The sequence below is a fragment of the Phodopus roborovskii genome, unplaced genomic scaffold (assembly GCF_943737965.1).
Source record: "Phodopus roborovskii unplaced genomic scaffold, PHOROB, whole genome shotgun sequence".
NCBI lineage: Eukaryota > Metazoa > Chordata > Mammalia > Rodentia > Cricetidae > Phodopus > Phodopus roborovskii.
In genome coordinates, this window is record NW_026126412.1 from 768,036 (window position 1) to 789,792 (window position 21,757).

Here is a 21,757-nt window from a genome sequence, read left to right on the forward strand (position 1 = left end):
CTTCATACCTTTTCCTGTCTGTACATTATCAGCCTTCTGTGAGTCAACTTTATGTGTCTATCTTAATTAGGGTTAGGGTTTTCCTTGCTGTGATTAAAACCCCTGGGAAACCTGGGAAAGAAAGGCCGTATTTCAGCTTGCACTTTTGGTAACAGTCCATCACCGAGGGAAGTTAGCAGGGCAGGAATCTGGAGGCGGAAGCCGTGGAGGAGTGCTGGTTTTCTCAGCCTGCTCTCTTATACAACTAGGGGGTTGTATATCACTCCAACATTGTGCTGGGTCCTCCCACATAATCATTAATCAAGAAAATTCCCACATACCCCACAGACTTCCCTTCAGGGCTGGCTTGTTTGTTTGTGTTTCCCAAGACAGGGTTTCTCTGTGTAGTCCTGGCTGTCCTGGAACTCATTCTGTAGACCAGACTGGCCTCAAACTCAGAAATCAGCAGCCTTTGCTTCCTGAGTGCTGGAAGTAAAGGTATGTGCCATCACCACCTGCCTCGGACAGGGCAATCTTACAGCAAGTTCACAAAAACCAAGCAGCCAGTACTCATTCATTCATTGAACTGATCAAGTGATGTTTGGAAGTAAGATGCTAAGAGAATGCCATCACAGACCTGTTGGAACTTCTGCCAGGGTTCTGGCAGCCATTTGCACAGCATGGCCTACTGGCAGGGAGCTGTGAACTTTACCTCCCTACCTTTGGGAACAACTTGTCCATCCAGGTCAATCCAGAATAATTTTGTCTGGTAGGAGGTTTATACAGGAACCCTCAAAGATAATATCCTGGGTACCCAGATGATCACTTATTCCCCTCCTTGAAGCCCTTCTTGCCTCCCTGTATCCATCCTCAAATCTGCTGAAAGACCAGAAGGCATCTTCCACTATCCAAGTCAGTTTTCTAATCCTTGCCATCATAGACACAGAAAGCTTCTATCCTCAGCCCCATGAAACACACTACAGAGCAAGACGAGGTGAGCCCCAGCATCTCTGAGAAGATGATGGCGTTTTATGGAAAAGTGATGTCACCCTCACAGCATCCTGACCCCGTTCTATCATTCCTCTTCCTTTTTAACTACAGAGAGTCACTTTAGCAGCATCAGGAAGTTGACAGGAAGAGATGAAATACTGCCAGAATGGCAAAACAGCAAAATGATTCAAGTCTGGAAAGACATGATCACTGCCCCGTGAGTTTGGCTCTTCCAGGGAGTTAGGAAGACACAGTGCGTTATTACAAGACTGAAGGGATTTTCTCTTCTTTTCTTCCTTCCTTTCTTCCTTTCTCCTTCCTTCCTTCCTTCCTTCCTCCCTCCCTCCCTCTCTTCCTCCTTCCCTCTCTCCCTTTCTTCTTCAAAAAATTGCTTTCTATGCTTTTTGGGGAAACCTCATAGGAAGAATCATTAAGTAATCTTTTCAAATCTCAGAATGATTTATGAAAAGAACCTATAGCTAAAATAGTCCTGGGAGATCAGCTGCCACACTGGGCCCTGCTCCATCATCATCATCATTATTATTATTATTATTCCTCAGAACATAGACTTACCTGAAGGTAAGCATATTAAAACCTCTTGAGAGTTTTTTGAGCACTATCCCATTTTAACATGGTCTTACTTTGGTGGTTCCCAACATTTGGTCAGTTGAGACCTGCCAATTGTGACAAAATAAGTGCCTTGAACCAAGACCAAATGTAGAAACCCTATGATATAGTGATTACTCCAGGGCTGTGTGTGATCTCTAGGGTTCGTGAAGCAAAGAGGCAACAAGAACTTGTTCTTACCACTCTAGAAGCTAGAGGTCCAAGAGGAGGGCATTGACAGCCAAGCACATGGTAGCAGCTGGCAGGCCTTGGTACTCTCTAGCTTGCAGGCACATCACATCCTCCCTTGTCCTGCAACCTTCTCTCTCCTTACCTCTGATCTCTTAAAAGGATATCAGTCATTGATTAGGACTACCTAGTTAGGGTGATTGTCATCTAAACTTAATTGTCTGCAGATATCTCCAGTTAGGGTCACATTCCCAGGTACCAGGAATTAGAGTTTCATCCCTGAATTTCAAGAATGCAAGCTTAACCCACAGTGGGGTCTAGGACTACTTACTGAATCTCCTTGTCCTAGTAATGCAGTGACGGCAGATCTTCTATGTTTCAGTAGTGTTCGGTTTCTGTTGTGTCCTGTGTGTCCTGGCTGATGGTCCCTAGAGACTGGTGTTCCTCCAGGACACACAGGTTGCAGGAGTTGACTGGAAGTTTCCTCACCCTCTAGGCATCAGCATGGCCCAAGGAGGTAGGTGTCTTTGGGGTTTGCAGCTCCCTCTGGCCCCTGAGAGGTCTCTATTCCAACCATGCTGTTGGAAGCTATGGATGCTGATATCCTTTCTCAACTCCTACAGCTCTGATAAGGTACATTCGACCTGTGTTCGTGTCTCGATCTGACCAAGACTCTCGAAGAAAAACAGTGGAAGAGATCAAGCGACGGGCACAGTCAGATGGAAAGTGGCCTCAGGTAGAACAATCCTGCTTGCTTTTAGGGGCCCTCCCTAAGAGAGAATGGAAGAAAGAGAGGAAAACACAGAGCCTGCCATGTCCATTTCTGGTGCTGAAGTTCTGTTTGTCTTTGGGGAGTGTATCTATCTAAGAGTGTGCTTTAGTGTTGGGCGCTTTGGGTTTTGGTGTCTAGGCTTAAGTGAAAACAGATTCTCTCACGTGTTCACTTGTGTCATTGTGTGGGGTGGTGCCTTGCTGATTGCCTTGGGTATGATCTACTTTCCAGATTAGCTGTGAGCCTAAGGATCCTGAGCTGAGCCTTTGTCTTGTTGGCTGGTTCCTACCTCTGCATCTGTATGGCCTGCCTTTGCCCAGGGGCCCTGTAAGCATGAGGTGTCTTTTTTTCTTCCCACTTGAGCCAACAGGCAAAGGCTAGAGGCTTTGCAGGATGCTCTGTCTGTGGTGCTTAGGCACCAGCGCCCACAGGCAGCCTCTGGAAGCTTCTGGCTTACAAGGTGTAGCAAGATGCCTCCCCCCCCACACACACACACGTTGCTTCCTCTTCTCCAAGGAGCTTACCTGTGCTCCCACCCAGCCTTCTCAATGGCTCACTGTCCCATCAGGGTAGTTTGTTTTATGCTGCCTTCTTAGCCAGTGAGTCAGCCATTGGCGTGTCTCGTGGGGACAGGAGTTTCTTCACTCTGCAGTTGTGCCCAGTGGCTGCACAGGTTTCCTGATTGCTCCTCATGGTGTGGCCTCTCATCAGTGTCCCCACTCTTGGCATCCATTCTCTCCTGTGATGTATGTGTGACCGAGAGCCGTGCTATCCTTCACTGCTGCTTACTTTGTGCTTATAGTGTGCCCGTTTCATTTCACCCCTCCCTCCCGAGTCCTGGGGGAGACCCTCCCCTTTCTAGGAGCCATAGTGTAAAATTATGCCAGTAATGGGGGGGGGGACATATTGGTAGGTGGGCTCCTGTGGATCCTGGATTTAAGTATTATGGTTTAATGCTATCTTTTTCCTATTTTAAGATAATGATTTTTCCGGAAGGAACATGTACAAATAGGACCTGTCTCATTACCTTCAAACCTGGTATGTAGTTTTTTGTTTTTGTCTGTTGGTTTTGTTTTTAATCTTTGCCAAAAAGAGAAAACCAGTTATGAGTTTTAAAGTAATGTCATCTGTTGATAATGGAAATCTTCTTAGAAGCATTTCTGGAAATGATAGCAAAGTCTCTGTGTTTGAGCTGAGAACTGGAGTGTTAGCAGGAGGATGAGGAGATTATGAAGGTGATGGCTGTCATGAGATGATAATGTTTGTCCTGACCAATGAGGCCTTGGTATGCTGAGATCTCCTCGACCTCTGAGGTGCCCCGGGGCCCTGGCAGCTCCCACTGACTGTAGAGGTCTTGTAGTCTTTAGCTTGCTCTTCTGTTGCAAAGCCCTCGAAGGCTGGTTTCAGAGCCACGGGAGAACAGCACGCTTTCTCCATGTGCATGAGCAGTGAGTGACCCATCAGCCTGGATACCCCCTCTTGGCACTCCCCACGTACAGCATTGGGATTGAGCCCCTGGCTTTAGCAGAGAATTGTGATGATAGGGGCACAAAGTCCACTCCTGTCCCTCCCTGGTTAAAGTTCTGTATATTCTGGGAGTTTTACCAGGTTTACCCCTTGATCCTGCCATGGATGTTAGTGCTGTTTAAGAGGTGGGTGGGACTCATAAACTCTTGGCAATGGGTATGCACACCATCTCCCACAGACTAGATCAGACTGGGTACAACTGCCAATATTCTACTCTGGGATGCCTTATACTGTCCTGTCTTTGAGGTTTTCCAGCTCCATGGTCTTTTAAGTGCTGGATGGTAAATCCAGAGTCTTCTGTCCCACCAGGCCATCCTTTTTTCTGCTTGTGTGTACATGGCTGAGCCCCCACTTTTGACACAGATAGTGGTAGAAACTTTGATGGGTGGAGATACAATACAAGAAAGAGAATTCTTACACTCAATGTATCCTGGATTGCTCTTTCTAGAAATAGGCTTAGCAGCTACGGCATCACGTGGTCACCAAGACAGGCCTAGCTGCAGGAGAAAGTCCATGGCCCACCCCACCCTGGGTGTAGCCCATAAAGGCCCCTAACCATTTTGTTTGAAACCGCATACTGATACCAGGCCATATCATCGCCAAGGCCATGGCAGAGAATACATGAACTGTGAGGGAGCTGGGGAGTCCCACGCCATGACGGGAGCCGTTCCTCTTCCATAGTGGTGGGATTACCTGCCCTTGAAAAGAACACCGGAAGACTGTCTGCCAGCCTCACTTCCTCTGTGAAGCTGAAGAGACGTAGACACAAAGAGGGCATGTGGAGAGCTTCCGCAAAGGCAGCACATACCATGGGGGGGTGGGGGAGGTCGTATGCCACAGTTACCCACCCAGACTAACTGTGGTACCCAGATATGATCCATACCCCAGATACCTGCTGTTTACTCAGTGCTGGACCAGTGCCATACTCCATGACACACTCGGACCCTCTGTGTGGCCTCAACTCCTGCGTTCCGGAGTCTGGGAGCCATCACCTCCTGTGGGTATCCCTGCTGCTAGTTGCTGCTTAGGTACCTGGTGCCAGCCCAGCGCCTGCTTCTCCCGTGTTGTACTTGCTTCGTGGCTGTGCATATTCATATGCACACACACATTCATCCAGGTTCCGAGATTGGAATTTTTGTGTGCAGATTTTCCAGGGGTATACAGAAATCCTGAACCAGGATTATCACCAAGGTCCTTAGCTAAGGAATAGGGGAGGGCGGGTGTCTGGAACAGCCAGAGAACTTACCCCCAGAATGGGTATACACCACTGATGATCACTGGTATCTATGAGACTTTGCATTAGTCCAGAAGAACACAGGGCCCCTTGGCCAGCAGTGTGGCTTCCTCAGATCTTCATCCCTCAGTGTCTAGGTACTCCTGACATCTTGGTTTTCAGAGGTGTAGGCATTCAGAGAGCCTTTTAAAATAGAATAGAACTTCATAAAACAGGCTTGTCAACTCATCAGGAAACACACAGCCAGTAGACAGACAGTAGAGGAGACTGTAGGAGCAGTCCTGTGGTCTCTCAGGTGGCAAGGCTTGGCTATCCCAGGTAAGACCAGGTATGCCATATCCTGCTTATTGATGTGCCCCAGATCCAGGTCATGGGCAATGAGTGGAAACCAAGGTAGATAAAGCAGACCTACAGAGAAGAGAGCCTGACAGTTCTGAGGGCCTGAGGTATAGACACACTGGAGAACAGCAGCTCCTCTTTATGGGCAGCGCAGGGGTACAGGAAGTAATTGAGGAACCCAAAGCATGTCTTCACTGACCTTGAAGGCTGGCACAGAAAAGCTCAGTTTACTAAGGCCAGCAAAAGTACCACAGCCAGGCCCCACCCTCCCATGCTTTCTGTTGCCAGCAATGAGACCCTGCACTTTCCTTGGCAGGTGCATTTATTCCTGGAGTTCCTGTCCAGCCTGTGGTGCTACGCTACCCAAACAAACTGGTAAGTCGCGTTCTTCTGGAACATGTGGTGAGGGGGGCTTCAGGAGGAATGAGAGCTGGCTAGTAGGTGTTCTGGTTGTATCTGGATCGCCATGTCTCTGTGTCCTTTGTCTATGCACAGTAGTTAAGAGAGCAGTTGGCACCATCACACAGCCTCAGCCCGGAGAGGGAGGGGCGGGCTCAGTAGGTGTAGTCCCAAGTGTCAGCTAACTCCCTGGTGTATTCATGACAGTTCTAGAATAGTCTCAGCATTGGCACACAGAGCTCCACCTTTCACAGGCCTTGAAGCAGTGCCCTGCTCCATGACCCATCCCTGTATTTAGTGACATCTGCATAGACAGCCCTCAGAAGCTCCCAAAGCCTGGCTCACTCTGGGCATTTTTAAAATCCAGGGCTGCTTACCTTCTAGAAGAGTGAACAGTAGGTAAGAAATTGTGTAACTTTGTTGTGCTTCCTCTGCTACAATTGGAAGTATCATTGACTTGTTTTAAAGAAACAAGGTAAGGCAGGGCAGTTGAGCCCAGAATTCCTGGGTGACCTGGAAGGACCCAGCTCAGAGGAGGGAGGGTTCCAGATGAGGAAGGCCTCAGAGCAGGTCCTGCTGGGTTTTGCCACTCGGCGTTTCTCCCAAGTGTCCTTAATACTCTCCCAACCCCTGGGAGGTGTCAGGACCAGTCTTTCACAGATGCCAGCTGCTGCCTCCCTTCTGCTGTGACTCTTGGAGCAGGTATTGTCTGCCTTGATGGCTTCCACAGTTAAAATGGCCAGTCTATGAACTTGAGCCCCAGGGCCCTGAGTTGATACTAGGCACATATGGCAATTACATATGGCAATTCTTAGTGGAGTAAGCTTCTGGTGCAAAAAGTAAGGTGCGGGTGTTTACCACAGTGAGATCTCCCTGTCTCTAGCAGCCAGTCACCATGACAGCCGAGGGCTGTGTTGGAAGGAAACCATTTAGCTTACAACCTACTGGCAGCAATATAGCAGCTCATGGACACATGGTCCAGCCTGCCTGTGCAGGAGCCAAGTGTGCCTCCCTGAGCATGGGGTCACCTGAGGCAAAGTGGAGGCTGTCTGGACCATTAGCTACTAACACTAACAGACTGAATAACTCTGTCATGTATTGCTGAACCACGGAAGAGTCCATTTCCTGTCAGTTTCCTGAGGAAGGCCCTGCCCTCTTTTGAGAGTCAGCACACCCAGGAATAGAGCAGCCTGCCAGCCTATTTGTGAGAGTGAGGTTTGCATTCTGAGTTGATTTGTCGGCCTGGTGAGGCAGTGGCCCTCACTGGTCCCCCTAGAACCTTGGAAGCTTGGTTGTCAGAGAAGCAAGAAGTTTGCCTGTGCTCATATGTCTAAAGTTTTTGTGAGCTTCCTCAACCATGTAGCTGCAGAATGCACCCCCCACAGCCAAGAGTTCTGAGCATAGACCCTGCCCAGGGAGCCAAACCAGGGTAGGAAGAATAGGTTGAAGTTTGCAAAGGAGTCATGTGAGGCGGCCACTAAGTATTGCTTAGCTCATGTGAAAATGTTTGGTGCAACTGCTAAGGGTAGTTTCTGAAACCCTTCTGGGCATATATACACTGATGTAGCTAAGTCTCCAAGGTGGCAGGGGCCTCCTTCAAAGCCCAGAGTTTACCTAGGAGCATGCCTGTAGTAGTCATGGTTGGACATTTAGGTACAGATACAGCCTTGGAATGAGGCTACAGTGAGACTATGTGATCAGGTCCAGGCAGACCTTGCCTGAGGTGCCTTAGGTGGCACAGCGGGGTTGGGAAGTACAGACAGTGGTCACTGGAACACCTTGGGAGAGAAGGGTAATAGATGCCAACCCTATATAGGCCATTGTTGTAATTGGCAGCCTCAGAGGTGTGATGAAAAAGATGACCATTTGAGAGGTTGGACTCTGGAACCCAGGGCACAAGCTGCTTTTACTCTGCCTATATTAATATGGGAGGAAAATAGCTCTACATCTCTGGGCTGGACAAAGATGGCCCTCATATGGTCTGGTATATTATTGATTCATCTTTCTCACTCCCAGGATACCATCACATGGACGTGGCAAGGACCTGGAGCGTAAGTTGGGCACGGTGTCATCCTGTCTGTCCTCTCATTCTGTGGATGCACAGGCCGCCTGTGCCCTCGTTACTTTTGCAAATGTGAAAACTACTCTTGACAGCAATTAGGGTCGGCCCATTGTGAAAAAGCTAAGTGTTCTCGTGTGGCTTTGTAACACTCCTGGATTCTGGGGACGTAAGTTCCTCGACGCCAGCACCCACGGGAAGGTAACTGAGCCCTTCCCTTACCCACCTAGTACACCTTGTACTGCCCACTGGCATCACCTGGTGTTTGGGGATGGGGGCTTTTGTACATCAGTGGCATTCAGATGGTGCTAGGTGAGGGAGACCCGCTAGAGTTGGTATCCCTATCCTCCTAGGACAGACACAGGGAATCAGTTGTACTGCGATTATCAACTCTGTGGAATAAGAGAAACAAAAACTACAGCAGCCAAGCTTGATACTGGAGCTGCCATTTGTGTGCAGGGAGGAGGAACCAGCCAGGGTCAAAATAGCCTCAGGGGCTTCAGGGAGGAAGTGAAATCAGATACCAGCCCCTCCCAAGCCTTTCAAGGTATTTGTAGCACAGGCTGGGGAAGTGCCCCTGCGGTGATGTCAAACCACCAGGTAGGAGGGGGTGGACTGGAAGGATTACTTAGAACCTGGCTCCCAGGTCTTGTCCTGTGCTCAGATTGGCATGTTGGGGCAGAAAAAGATTGGCTCAGCATTAGTGGGTTACTGACTGCCAAGGAGAGAGGAGAGGATGTGGCCTCTACTAGGTTGGGGACTCCAGGTAGCTCTATAATTCCATTCATTCAGACAAGTGGTGGCAATGGCACCAAAAATCCAGGACCCTGGAAATCAGGTGAACAAGCCATGGCATGACTTAAAGCTGGAAGTCTGCTCTGCCTACATAGGGAACTGGAGAACAGACTGTCAAAACAGGAGGGTAAAGGAAGCCTTATGGCTCTATAGAATAACCAAAGACCAAAGAAAATGACCAAAAAAAGTGAGCTCTCTAGTTAATAAAAACATCCTATTACTTACACTGTCCTTTTTTTAGACCTTTGAAAGTTTCCCCTTCCTTCCAGCTTTATTGCCCAGCAGCCCCTCCTAGAGGCTCTGGGCAGAATTTGGAGTCATTCAGCTACAAGAATTAGAGCCTTACTTTTTAACCATGTTGTAAAATTATTCAACACTATTTTTAAGGTTGAAAATCCTGTGGCTCACTCTGTGTCAGTTTCAGAACCAAGTGGAAATTGAGGTGAGTGGACGTAATGTTATGTAGTATGGACAATGTGCAGTATGGGTGGCGTGGGGCGGTATCTGGCCAGGGGCCAGTTCTGTTGTGGTTTATGAGATACAGGGTTCCATTGGGGTCTGAAATGATGCTGTTTGAACAGTATTAGACTTGGGGCTCTACACTGTGTCACAATGTTACATTGGGATCTGTATGGATACAATGTGCTATACTGGGATCTGTGTTACAACATTGTTAACCCTAGTTGTAGAGATACAATGTTACACAGTGTTACACTGGGGTCTTCCGGATTTATAATGTTACAACATTAACCTAGAATGGATACAGTGTTGGCAGAGTATCATACAATGTTGCACTGGAATCAGCTTGATACATTGTTAAAAATTTTAAACCAAGAGCGGTATAGATAGTTACCCAGTATCTAATCTGTGCAGATAATGTTACTTATCTGTCCTTGAATATCTTTTTATTTGTCTGGGTCCTAGAAAAACTTTCTGGTCACTTTTCCTCTGGTTTTATGTCCTTTGTATCATTTAAATATATTTGCATAGAATTTTTTTTTAAAGATTTGTTCATTTGTTGTGTGTGTGTGGGTGTTTTGCCTGCATGTATATCTGTGCACCAAGTGTGTGTATTGCCTACAGAGGCCAGAAAGGTTGTTATATCCTCTAGAACTGGATTACAGATAGTTCTTAGCTACCATATGGCTGTTGGGAACAGAACCCCAGATCCTCTGCAAGAGCAACAAGTGCTCCTAACTGCTGGATCATCTCTTTAGCTCCTGGACAGGATTTTTAAAAATTAAAAGAAAACTAAAAAGAATTCTGATGGGCCTGCATCTGAAATCAGAAATGAGCCATATGCACCTTTATATTTGGTGAAACAGTTGCTCATTTGCCATCAGTACTACAGAGCCATTCAAAATGGACAGGTATGCTACTGTGGCTTCTACAAAGAGCCTAGCCCAGAGAGTGTGGGTTCTGCTGTGGATGTTTTGGTAGCTCTTCTGTCAGCTGCCAGGAGACAGCAGAACCAGGCCTGAGAAGGAACACTGTCTTGTCTTTCTGGTAACCCCTGTGGTTTTGAGCAGGCCTATTTCAGACCTGGTCTCTCATTTTAAGATAAAAGACTGAAAAATCAAGTCCTGCGATATGCTTTATGTGTCCTTCACGTTACTGGTATATGGTGCCAGTGTTAATTTGAGAGATCATTGTAATTTTAGGAATTTGTAAAATGTAACTGTGAAAGCTTATATGCATATAGTAGGAATTGACAGGCTTTAGGGTGCTCCTATATTCCTAAATACCTTTATTTAAGAACAGGAATCAGGGACGGTCTTTTGCCCTTTGATGCTGGTAGAGTTGGCACCTGCATGGGCCACTAAGTCATTTTAAATGCTCTTTTATTTTAAGCTGATTTATCACAGAGACGTAGTAGGAGGGCTTCAGGTGAAGAAACTGCAGAAGTACTGTTCTGTGTAATCCTAAACACAAAACTGTCTTTGAGAGATGGAGACATGCTTGTGATTAGGAACTTGACATTGTGACCTGAACAGTGGGTATTCGAGGTTAGCAGTGCACGGGCATAGTTAGACTATCCCAGAGGAGAGGGGTTCTGCCAGTCTTAATGTTGTCACACGGATACCATTTATGACTGGTGGGATCCGTGTTTTGTATTAACAGAGATAACACAGTTATTCTGTCCTCAGTTCCTGCCCGTGTATTGCCCATCTGAGGAGGAGAAGAGGAATCCTGCCTTGTATGCCAGCAATGTGAGGCGTGTCATGGCCAAGTAAGTGAGCAGATGCCAGTGGTGCGGGGAAATGGGTTTATACAAGAGTGAACAAGCAGGTCCTGCATACGTTAGCAGTGGTGTGCTCAACCTTGGGTTTGTGTCTCCCACTTTTATCTGATGATGTTTTGACTTGTTTAACACTTAAAAGATATTTAATCTTTGCTTCATTTCGCAAGTTTCAAACCTGCCATAGTCATCCGTGATCCTGGGTGTTTTCTGGGGCATGCACTGGCCTGGGCAGGTGTTAGCCTCAGGTCACAGGTGCCTCAGCCTGTGGACTGTTTGCTGACACTCTCACTCCCTCTGCTGGAGGATTCATAGTGTCTGTATGCTTAATCCCCTAAGGTGAGCTGCATTGCCGCCTGACTCTTGTGTACAGTTGACAATTTTCACTTTCTGGTTCCTGCTAGCCTAGACAACAATCATGTTACCTATGTGCCCTCCCTTTCTGACTCCCTTCCACCTTCTGAGCCCTATCTCCCATGTGTATACTAAGAGTAGTCCTCATAAGTACCAGACAGTGATTGCCCCCATCACCACCACCACCACCACCACCACCACCACCACTACCACCATTGCAGCCTCAAGTGGCCAGCCTTGCTGCTTGCCCTGAAGGGGCTGTGTACAGTGGAGCTGAACTCAAGCCTTTGCCGATGGCAGTTCCAGGAACCTTTGAGGTCTCTCTGCCTGGGAGTGAGGGGTAGCCCATTTTCTGTTTTTTGTTTCTCTTCTTCTTCCTCCTCCTCCTCTGAAAGAGAGAGACAGAACATAAAGTTGGGTGGGTAGAGAGGATCTGGAAGAGGTTGGGGGAAGGGGAAAACATGATTGAAATGTATGAAAATCTTTTCAGTAATACAGTATTTTTGAAGTTTATAATATACCTACATCATTTCTCCCTTCCCTTTCCTCCCTGTAAACCCTCCCCTGTGCCCTCCCACCCTACTCTCTTTCAAACTTGTGGCCTCTTTTCCTTTAATTGCTGTGTATGTGTGTGTTCTAAACACATGAATACAGCCTGCTGTGTCTTTATGATGTTTCTTGTATGTATGTTTTCAGGCCACGCTGATTGACGCTGGATAACCAATCGGTGTGCTTTTCCCTGGGAAAACGATTTCTCTGACTCTCGGCATTCTTTAGTTGCCAGTAGTTCCTTGTGTGAGGTGGAACCCTCCTGAGCTTTTCCCCATGTTGACATATTATTGGTGTCATCCTTCTTCAGATCATATTTAACCGTCTATGTTGATGAGGTTTCATGGGTGTAGCTTCTCTAATATTGCTTAGAGATAGAATCTTAGAGCAAACTTCCTGCTCCTGGCTGTTACAACCTTTCTCTCCCCCCTCCCCCAACCCGGGGATTCCTGAGCCTTAGGAGTTGTGTTGTATATGTATCAGTTGGCACTGAGCTCCACAATTCTGTATTTTGATTGGTTGTAGTAGTTTTCTATAGTAGTCTGAATTGGCAAAGAGAAGTTTCTTTGATGAGGGTTGAGGATTACATTTACTTATCTGTGGGTATAAGGACAAATATTTAAAATATAACCAGGGATTATGTTAGTTTAGTAAAGTGGCAGTTATAAGTTGTTCTTTGGAATCTATGACTGCAGTAGCCCTGGGTAGTTAGCTAAGTTTCCAGCACCAACCATGATTTCCCTCTTGTTGAGCAGGTCTTAAGTACAATTATAAAGCTTTTGGTTATCACTAAGGTATGTGAGCCACTACTGCACCCTTAGTTGCATCCTTAGAGTGCCATGCTAGTCAGTGTAGTGGTTTGTAGGCCTCACAGCTGAGTAGGACTGATGGTTGTGTCCCTTTGCAAGATATTTTCTGGTACCAAGGAAGCTAGTTCTCAGGAAGGAAGCTTCAGGTTAGATCCTGCACCTGGGTGTGTGGGCCCTGTATGCAAAATGCCTGGTGTCTGCAGCAATAGGGACTTACTTGCTACCTTTGGGGACAACCAAGGGCAATAGCAGTAGCTTATGGTGTTTTGGAAGCCTCTTGGACAACCCTGACCAATAACCCCAAAGAGTGGAAAGCCCATTTTTTCTTAAGGAGATTTCCCCAAGGGAGTTTTAATGAGATTTCTTCTATAATGCACTTAATTAGTTTTCCTCCATAAATGTATTTAATACATGGAGGTTTGGGGATTTTTTTGTTTCTTTCTTTTTTTTTTTTTTTTTTTTCCATAAAATCTGACCTAGCCTTTAGATGCAATTTAGTTCTTAGAACAGGACCTGGGCCTCTTGCAGAGGGCTTGTGGGATGATTCTGTATGGCTTCTCTTGACCCATTAGTTCTGAGTGCTTGTGATTCACGGATTGAATGCAGAGCACACACACATTGCAGTTGTGCAGACTGCAGACATGCATGGTATTAATGGGATGTGTAACAGGAACAAGCAGCTGCAGATCTGGACAGACTGTGTGCAGAGGAAAGGAAGTTTGAGATAGCAGTCAAGCACACATGTCCAATGCAAATTGTGGAGTGTAACTATAGCCCCGTGGGACTGCACATTCTGCATAGCCACCCGTGGGAATTCAATGCTCAGCACTGCTTCCCCTGGGGACTCAGCACTGTCACCCAGGGCTTCAGTCAAGGCTTTTGCTGGCCATAGCCTATTTCCTCTTTTCTAGAGCTCATGTGTTATGAGTAGGTTTTTCGCTGCAGGTGCCAGCCCCAAATAATACAGAGATTCTGTATTAGATGTCATGCTGTTGGCCAGTTACTAGTTTCTTATCAGCTGGTTTTGTCTTAAATATTAACCCATTGCTATTAATCTAAGTACTTCCCCATGGTCTCATCTTACCGGAGAGAGGGGCTGGTGATCTCTCTGTCAGTCCTCCATCTTGAATCTCCCCTCTACTACTTCCTCTCTCCTCCTTGTCTCCTAGTCCCACCTATCTTGCTTTCCTATTGGCCAACAGTGCTTTATTCATTAACCAATATGAGAAACATATTTACAGAACAACATCTCCCATCATCTCTTTTCTGTCTAAAATAAAATGAAGAGTTTTAACTTTAATATAGTAAAATATATAGTGAAACAGTTATAAATAAGAACCATAGTTAACAGTTATCAAACAATCACAATTAATAATATTTAGTCCATTAATATGTAGCAAGATTTAAAGAAAATATTCCATCATCTATCCTATCTTTGTTAGTCTAAAATCCTAATGTAACTTATCTTTAATCCTAACTAAGGATCTTTAATCCTAACTAAGGAAAACTATAACCATAATGTCTTCAATGCCATCAAAGACCACAAAAGGATAAAATATAAACTCTAGAAATGACAGAGACAACTCACTGCCTGGTCAGTCACCCGAAGTTCTTCTGTAATGTTCCATCTTCAGCCCATAGACCATAGTGTGTCTGGCAGACTCCTCAGCAAAGCAGGAATCTTTAAACTGTCCATCTGTAGTGGCAGTTTGTCAGTCACTTTTCTCTGTGTCCTGCAGACTGTCTGGCAGACTCTTCCATGAAGCAGGAACTCTGTAGCAAATGTCCATCTTGTATCAGCAGTCACTTTCCTGTGGGTCCTGCATGTCCAGTTTATACAGTATAAAGTCAAACAGTCCAGAACGAGAGCAAATGCCCAAATAGTTAGTCTTCCCATATTGAAAGCAAACTCTATAACGCCTTTATTCAAGGTCCATCTTCCTTTCTGATGCAGGTGGTGTTGCCAGGAGCAGTTATGTCTCATTGTCAAGAAAAACCCTAAACCATTTTAAATGCCATATTCTGTAGGTCTTTGAAAGGTTTGAAGAATGTCTATCCATTTGAAATATATCTCTGTATATCTAGAAAACCTAACTAACTTAAATACAAGTTTGACTATCATAGGTAACTATCTATAAGCTGTATTAAATTATACATTACATTTCCAAATGAGCTATATAAACACAATATGTAAACAAGAGGAGAAATACACATATCGAAAAATTGACCTTAAATGTATCAATAAATGAAAATCCATTCCAAAACAAAGTATTCATATCTATACCATAATCCCCTTTTTACCTTTAAAAAGATTGGTTGTGGTCACTAACCATTTATAACCAAGCCCACTTAAATGAAAACAAACATTTATAAACAATATTTGGGAATTTGGGTGTCGTTCTTTCCAAACTACTTCCTGCTGGTAGGGGGCGCTGTCATTGTGATCCTAAGAAGACGAAGAAATCCTAACTGTAGTGATCTGCAAGGCTGCCTTGTCCCAGCTGTTTTGAATGTTGGGTCACCTGGGACATTGCTTTAGGGGGTCTTGCTTAATCAAACCATGTTAGTCTGGAAGGAATCCATAGCTTTTCATTTTCTGTGGAAACAAAAATAGAAATCCTTTTCCCCAGTAACCTGTCCTTAGACTTAAATTTTGGAGTTAAAGCATTTTTAAAATATATAAATTGAATTAATCCAGTAGTATTTATTTTAAAAGTTGTTATTTCCTCAGCTGTCAAACGATACAAACACAATATAATACCCAGATTCTTTCTGTGCTTTCCATCTTTACGTGGCTTTTTTATTACTCTATTTCTTTACTTTTATTTTTTCATTTTTTGAGACAGGATTTCTCTGTATAACTTTTATCTGTCTTGGAATTAACTCTGTATATCAGGTTTACTTTGAAATCACAGAGATCTGTTTGTCTCTGTCTCCCAAGTGCTAGAATTAAAGACATGTGCCACCACACCCGGCTACTCTGTCTTTTTAAAACCATTTTATTCTTTTTCTTCTTCCAAGCCTACGTATATTTTAAAACACACTGTAAAGCTTTAGCTTTTTCTTAATGTGAATCTGTCTTCACTGTAAATTTTTATCTTTTTCTGGCCATGAGTCTTTTATTTGGTAAACAACAATATTGCTAGAATGAAAGCCACAGCTGTATTAGCCTTGGTCTATCCAAGATGGTGGTGGGTACTTTTACTGCCAGAACTGAGAGCTGTGCTCACTGCCTTGGTCTACGCTGCCATCCAGCAGCATGTTCCTGGCTTGGAGATGTGGTCACTGCCATTGCCAGCTCTTGTACACACCATTCAGTTGTTAGCAGAGCTCTTTTAAAGCCTTGCGGTTTTTGTTTGTTTGTTTTGATTTTGTGTTTTTTTTGTTTTTTTGTTTTGTTTTGTTTTTTGATTTTTTGCTGCTTATGCTGAGTCAGGAAACCTCCCTTAAAGGAGCCATGCAAATCTCTTCTTGTCTCTAGCAGAGCAGAGCCCAACTGAGAAAAATGCTGCTACCAAGAAGCCTTGGTTGTCTCTGTTGTTTTGTTTCTAAAACCATTTTAAGCTTTTGTTAAGTTTTAAGTGATAGATCTTAGCAACGTTGAAGGCGCCATTATGTTAAGAGTGGTTTTTTCCACCGCCGCCGGTCTGGTCCCACTGCCACGCCAGCCCCAAATAACACACAGAGATGCTGTATTAGATATAATTCTGTTGGCCAGTTACTAGTTTCTTATTGGCTAGTGCTGTCTTAAATATTAACCCATTTCTACTAATCTAAGTATTTCCACATGGTCTTATCTTACCGGAAAGAGGGGCTGGTGTTCTGCTCTCTCCCGTCTTCCATCTTGAATCTCCTCTCTACGACTTCCTCTTTCCTCCTTGTCTCCTTGTCCCTCCTATCTTGCTTTCCTATTGGCCAACAGTGCTTTATTCATTAACCAATACAAGAAACATATTTACAGAATGACATCTCTCATCACTCATGTAAAAGTCTCATCCTGGCTGCCTTTGAGGACTATTCCAGCTACAAGGATGTCAGTTCCTGTTTGGGGCTTTTTTGTGGTTCCCTCCAAGTTCCCATTGACAGACCATGGGGGAGGGACCTGCTTCCTAGAGAGAAAACTGGCTTTTCCTGCTTGTGTATATCTAGCTCAATGACATGGTGGCAGAGCTGTCCACACCCTCAGACCGAGAGGAGTAGTCTTCCCTTCCAGCTCATGCCAGCTTCCCAGAGATGCCATCACCATCGCCTGGATCTTCTGCTGGATGCCAATGGCGTGCACCTAGAGAGAGGTCAAATGGGCTCACAGAACATGATGAGCCTTGGGACCAGAGTTGAGAGGGTTTTCCTGCTAACCTGAGTGCTTGGTGTGTGTACTTCTGTAGTAGTTTTGCCAAGTGTCCCATCAGTTGTCTGGGCATCATCACCAGCCATTGTCCTCACTGCATGTGTGATGCAGTAGAACTCCCTTGTTCTTGTCAAGTGATAGTCACTCTTTGGGTTCTGTCTGTGTTCATAGGAAATTTTTTAATATATAAGTTACAAATAATGTTTTATGTGGCTAAAATAGTAGCGCACTGAGACAAAGTGAAGGCCTGTTCTACACATGGATAAAACAGCTCCTGTCAACACCCTAGGATGGGGGAAACACCCATCGTAGTCTCAGACATGCAGGCAGAGGTATGAGATGATGCTCAGTAGTTCCCCCGAGGGGAGGCCCACGTTAACCTGGTGCCTGAGAACTGGGTGTCCCGTACCTTCCAGTGCATCTGGTGACCTCTGGGCTTTCCTCCTGGCTTGGGAGTTAGAGTGACTGGTCCCCTGAAGGCCTTCAGGAACTGTCTACCTTGGTCACCCTCTGACACCTATTCCCTTGCAGCTGTGTGATTATTGCTCCTGCGAGGTGGGGACCAGAGGTATGGGCAGGCTGGATGAAAGGATCCCTCTCTTATAGGGCCCTGGGTGTCTCGGTAACCGACTACACATTTGAGGATTGCCAGCTGGCTTTGGCAGAAGGACAACTCCGCTTGCCTGCTGACACCTGTCTGCTAGAGTTTGCCAGGCTCGTGAGGGGCCTTGGGTGAGTTTCCTGTGGCTCTCAAGTGTTCATTAGGACTGAGTGCTGCTGAGGTTGCAAGGAACTTGTAATAGAATTCTTTCTCTGCTTACATTGGGTTTCAGATGTCATCTGCAGCCCACATAGAAGGACCTTAAGAACCTTGCTGGATTCCAGCTGTGTGTATGGGTGTTGCCCCTGTCTACCATATTGGGAACATACCCAAGGGCAGGCAGGTAGACACAGAGACAACCTGGCACCTTGTAAACTGAGGATGTGCCAGGCTCAGAAACGAACTTGTTGCTTGTCAAGAAATTTTATTTTAATAAGTCTCCAAGCTTCATAGTTTCCTGTGCTATGATTTTATCAATAAATCTTTCCCTGATTTTTTTTTTTTTTTTTTTTTAATTTAGACTGAAACCAGAAAATCTTGAAAAAGATCTAGACAAATACTCAGAGAGTGCTAGGATGAAGAGAGGACAGAAGATTGGGCTCCCAGAGTTCGCAGCCTACTTGGAGGTTCCCGTCTCAGATGCGCTAGAGGACATGTTCTCACTGTTTGATGAGGTAGGTCCACCCGGGAACTTGAGGCAAAACCTCTGTCTTGTCACTGTGTGATGGCCCTCAGTGGAGCGAGTCCCACAAAGATACTGGCTGGCCTGTTCTGTAAGTGCGGGCAGGCCTTGGTTTGCTCTCTGGCAAAGCTTCACGTTTGAAAGTTGACTGGGGTTCTAGCAGGTGTGCCTGGGAGTCATCTTTCAAAGCACACTTTCCACACGCCTACATATTGCCAAGTCAGCCTGGGATGAACCAGTTAGCCAGAAGGTCCCTTCTGACATCCAGACAGCCAAGCCATCACTTGAATGTGTTTCCCTTTTGCAGAGTGGCGATGCTGAGATAGACCTCCGTGAGTATGTGGTCGCCCTATCTGTGGTGTGCAGGCCGTCCCAGACCCTAGCCACCATCCAGCTGGCATTCAAGGCAAGTGGATCCCTTGAGTGGGATTTGTGCATCTGTTAGTTATTCTCCTTATTACTGTGACAAATTCCTGGCAAGAAGACTGTTCTGGAAGGAAAGGTTCACCTGGGGCTATGGTTTGAGGAGATACAGTTGTAGTGTGGAAGTCATGAAGGAGGCTTGGCTATGAAGCGGTTGGTTGTGTTGTATTTGGAGTAAGAAAGCAGGAGATGGATGTTGATGCTCGGCTGAATTCTTGCCTTTCCTCTTTTATTCTGTCTGAGACCCCCAGCTTACTGGCTGCCATCATATCATTCAAAGTTTATCTCCCTCTTCAGTTAACCTGTTACAGGCATGCCCAGAAATAATCTCCTAGCGGGCATCTCCACACCTGAAAATCTCCCCCTTTAAAGTTCCAAATGCCTAAGAACTCCTGTTACCAGTTTTCTGTATTCACTGCTTTTGCCATCACTATAACCAAATACTTAACAAGAAGGCCCTTGAGGGACTGGAAAGATGGCTCGGTAGTTAAGAGCACTTGCTGCTCTCGAATAGGACCCGAGTTCAGTTCCCAATACCCACATCACGTCAGGTGGCTTACAACCACACCATGATTCCTTCTTCTGGCCTCTGTGGATACCTGCATGTTCATGGTGCATATGTACACATTCATGTACACACACACATAAATAGTAAATCTTAAGTCACTTAAAGGAGGGAGGATTTGTTTTGGTTTATCATTTGAGGGACCGCTGCCTAGCATGGTAACAGGAATGTGAGGCAGCTGGCTGATTTGCAGTCACAACCAGAAAACCAAGCTAGAGGAGTGCTGGATGGAGCTCAGCTTGTCACAGCTGGTGTGATGGTGCCACCCACATTCAGGGTGGTTCTTTCCCTCTTAGTCAAGATTTTCTGAGGGCACCAGGGACACCCTCATAGCTCATGTTCTCCAAAAGTTCTTATTTATCCAGTGCCATGCCAGATCAGTGCTGGGAACTCTCCCCAGTTGCCAGCATTGCTTATGTGGGTCACTCCAGGAGAGTTAACTGTGTGGTGTCAACACTCGCTGGCTGTTTGGAAAAGCCCGACCCTCCTATATCTTCACGGTGTCCTTATTCTGATGGCTCATCCCCACCTGGGCTCTAATGCCATCAAGTCTGTCACAGCTGCCTGGCAGAGCAAGTGTGGTAGGTAGCCGAGCATCCTGATGGTCATTCTGGGGCCACATCGCCTCTGTGATAGGATAGCAGACACCTGTTCACTGTGCCCCCAGAGAGCTATGTCCCATTGCACTCCTTGGGCCAGCTGCTACCTCTCAGACTCCCCTAGTATCCCACCTGTACCCATCCTGTTCTGCTGTCCCCAAGGCATAATGGCCCTGGGAACATTCACCAGTACTGATGGTGACAGGGTGTCAGTGCAATGCTCTGAAACAAGGTTTGGCTTCTTTCTGGGAAGATGGAAGTCTTTGCAAAGTGAATGAGTTCATTAGGTTCCTTGTGCATCACTCTGGGATGGCGTCTAAGGAAATGGACACCTTCCTTACATGCTGTTTGGTTAGGGCCAAATAGCAAGGTGTAAAACAGCTTTGTGACCATGAGTAAGAACCAAGAACATGTATACTCCTAGATACTCCTGGAGGTGAAATCAAATACATGTTCCCACCCTTTTGGGGGTCCCTTCTTGCTTTTCATGCTAGTGCCACTCCTGTAGAAAAACTTTCACATAGCATTTTTTGGGGACACCTAGTAGTCCTTTTTCCCAGACAGTCTAGTTTTCTGGTTAGAAATGTGTATAGACTTTTAGTCCTTGCATCTTAAAAACCATAGCCTCACAACCTCATTACATTGTCCCCTTGATCACCCAAAGATGCTACAGTTTATCCCTTGGCCACTAGGTGGCATAGGATGCACACTGTTCTGCTTGCCTGGTTCTTGCTACAAGAACCCTGCAGCCCCAGCTTTACCCTGGCACACCGAGCCCCTCTGCTACTCCCTGCTGGAGCTGAGTCTCTGCTCCATCTCCCTCTACTTGTTGCTTTGCTCCCACAGTTGTTACAGCATCCAAGTTTCAGCCAAGACATGTTTGTGCAATGTCCATGAGGGACCTGCAGAGGCCAGTGGAGACAGGCATGACTGTCGGGTACCTAATCATGTGCTTGTAGGCACCACCCTCTCAAGGGTGCCAGCTGTTTTGACAAGGTGGGATCAGGGCCACTGGGGAAAATGTACCAGGCCTGGCCAACACCAGAATGAGGTCACCAGGGCAACTCTTCAATGTCCCTTGCAGATGTATGGATCTCCTGAGGATGGCAGCATAGATGAGACCAACCTGTCCTGCATCCTCAAGACTGCCCTGGGTGTATCAGAATTAACAGTGACTGACTTGTTCCGGGCTATTGACCAAGAGGAGAAGGGAAGAATAACATTTGGTAAGTGGAGGAGAATGGTGTCACCCCCAAAGTAGGGGTAGGATGTAGTGGGCACTCCAGCTCAGGTATGCAAGGAATCAGAGTGTCAGAGGCCTGGTGTTATGAATGGAGCCCCTGCCCCATCCCCACACACCATGCTACCCCCTTTTCCTCATGTAGCACCTGATCCCCTAAAAATGGTTCTTCTGACACCCATAAGTATACGATGGTCCTGGGTCCAGTTTCTCTCCATGATTTAGGAGCAAGCTTAAAAGCCCATACCAGGGAGGAGCTGGCATGGGCACCCTTGCAGGGGGTAGGGAGAACACCCACCCCAGCCCTGTTGGAGCTGCTCTCCTGGAGGGTTCGGCTGTAATGCCAGCACCCACAACCTTTATCTGGAGCCCCTCTGCCATGCCCTACCCTTAGTCCCTGGCCTGAGGAATTCCCAGTCATGGTGGCAGTGTTGGGGTGATGGCATCTCTTATAAAACT

The 21,757-nt window shown here is 46.1% G+C and overlaps 1 protein-coding gene across 1 annotated transcript in view; it reads left to right on the forward strand.

Moving 5' to 3' along the window:
* The window catches only part of Lpcat1 (lysophosphatidylcholine acyltransferase 1), a 48,890-nt gene that overhangs the window by 25,076 nt on the left and 2,057 nt on the right, over nt 1-21,757 (forward strand). The window contains exons 4-13 of the mRNA XM_051182719.1: nt 2,388-2,500; nt 3,514-3,574; nt 5,953-6,011; nt 8,052-8,086; nt 9,277-9,331; nt 11,037-11,119; nt 17,795-17,920; nt 18,310-18,463; nt 18,779-18,877; nt 21,143-21,284. Of these exons, the coding sequence (XP_051038676.1) occupies nt 2,388-2,500; nt 3,514-3,574; nt 5,953-6,011; nt 8,052-8,086; nt 9,277-9,331; nt 11,037-11,119; nt 17,795-17,920; nt 18,310-18,463; nt 18,779-18,877; nt 21,143-21,284 (927 nt within the window). The remainder of the gene's footprint in view (nt 1-2,387; nt 2,501-3,513; nt 3,575-5,952; nt 6,012-8,051; nt 8,087-9,276; nt 9,332-11,036; nt 11,120-17,794; nt 17,921-18,309; nt 18,464-18,778; nt 18,878-21,142; nt 21,285-21,757) is intronic.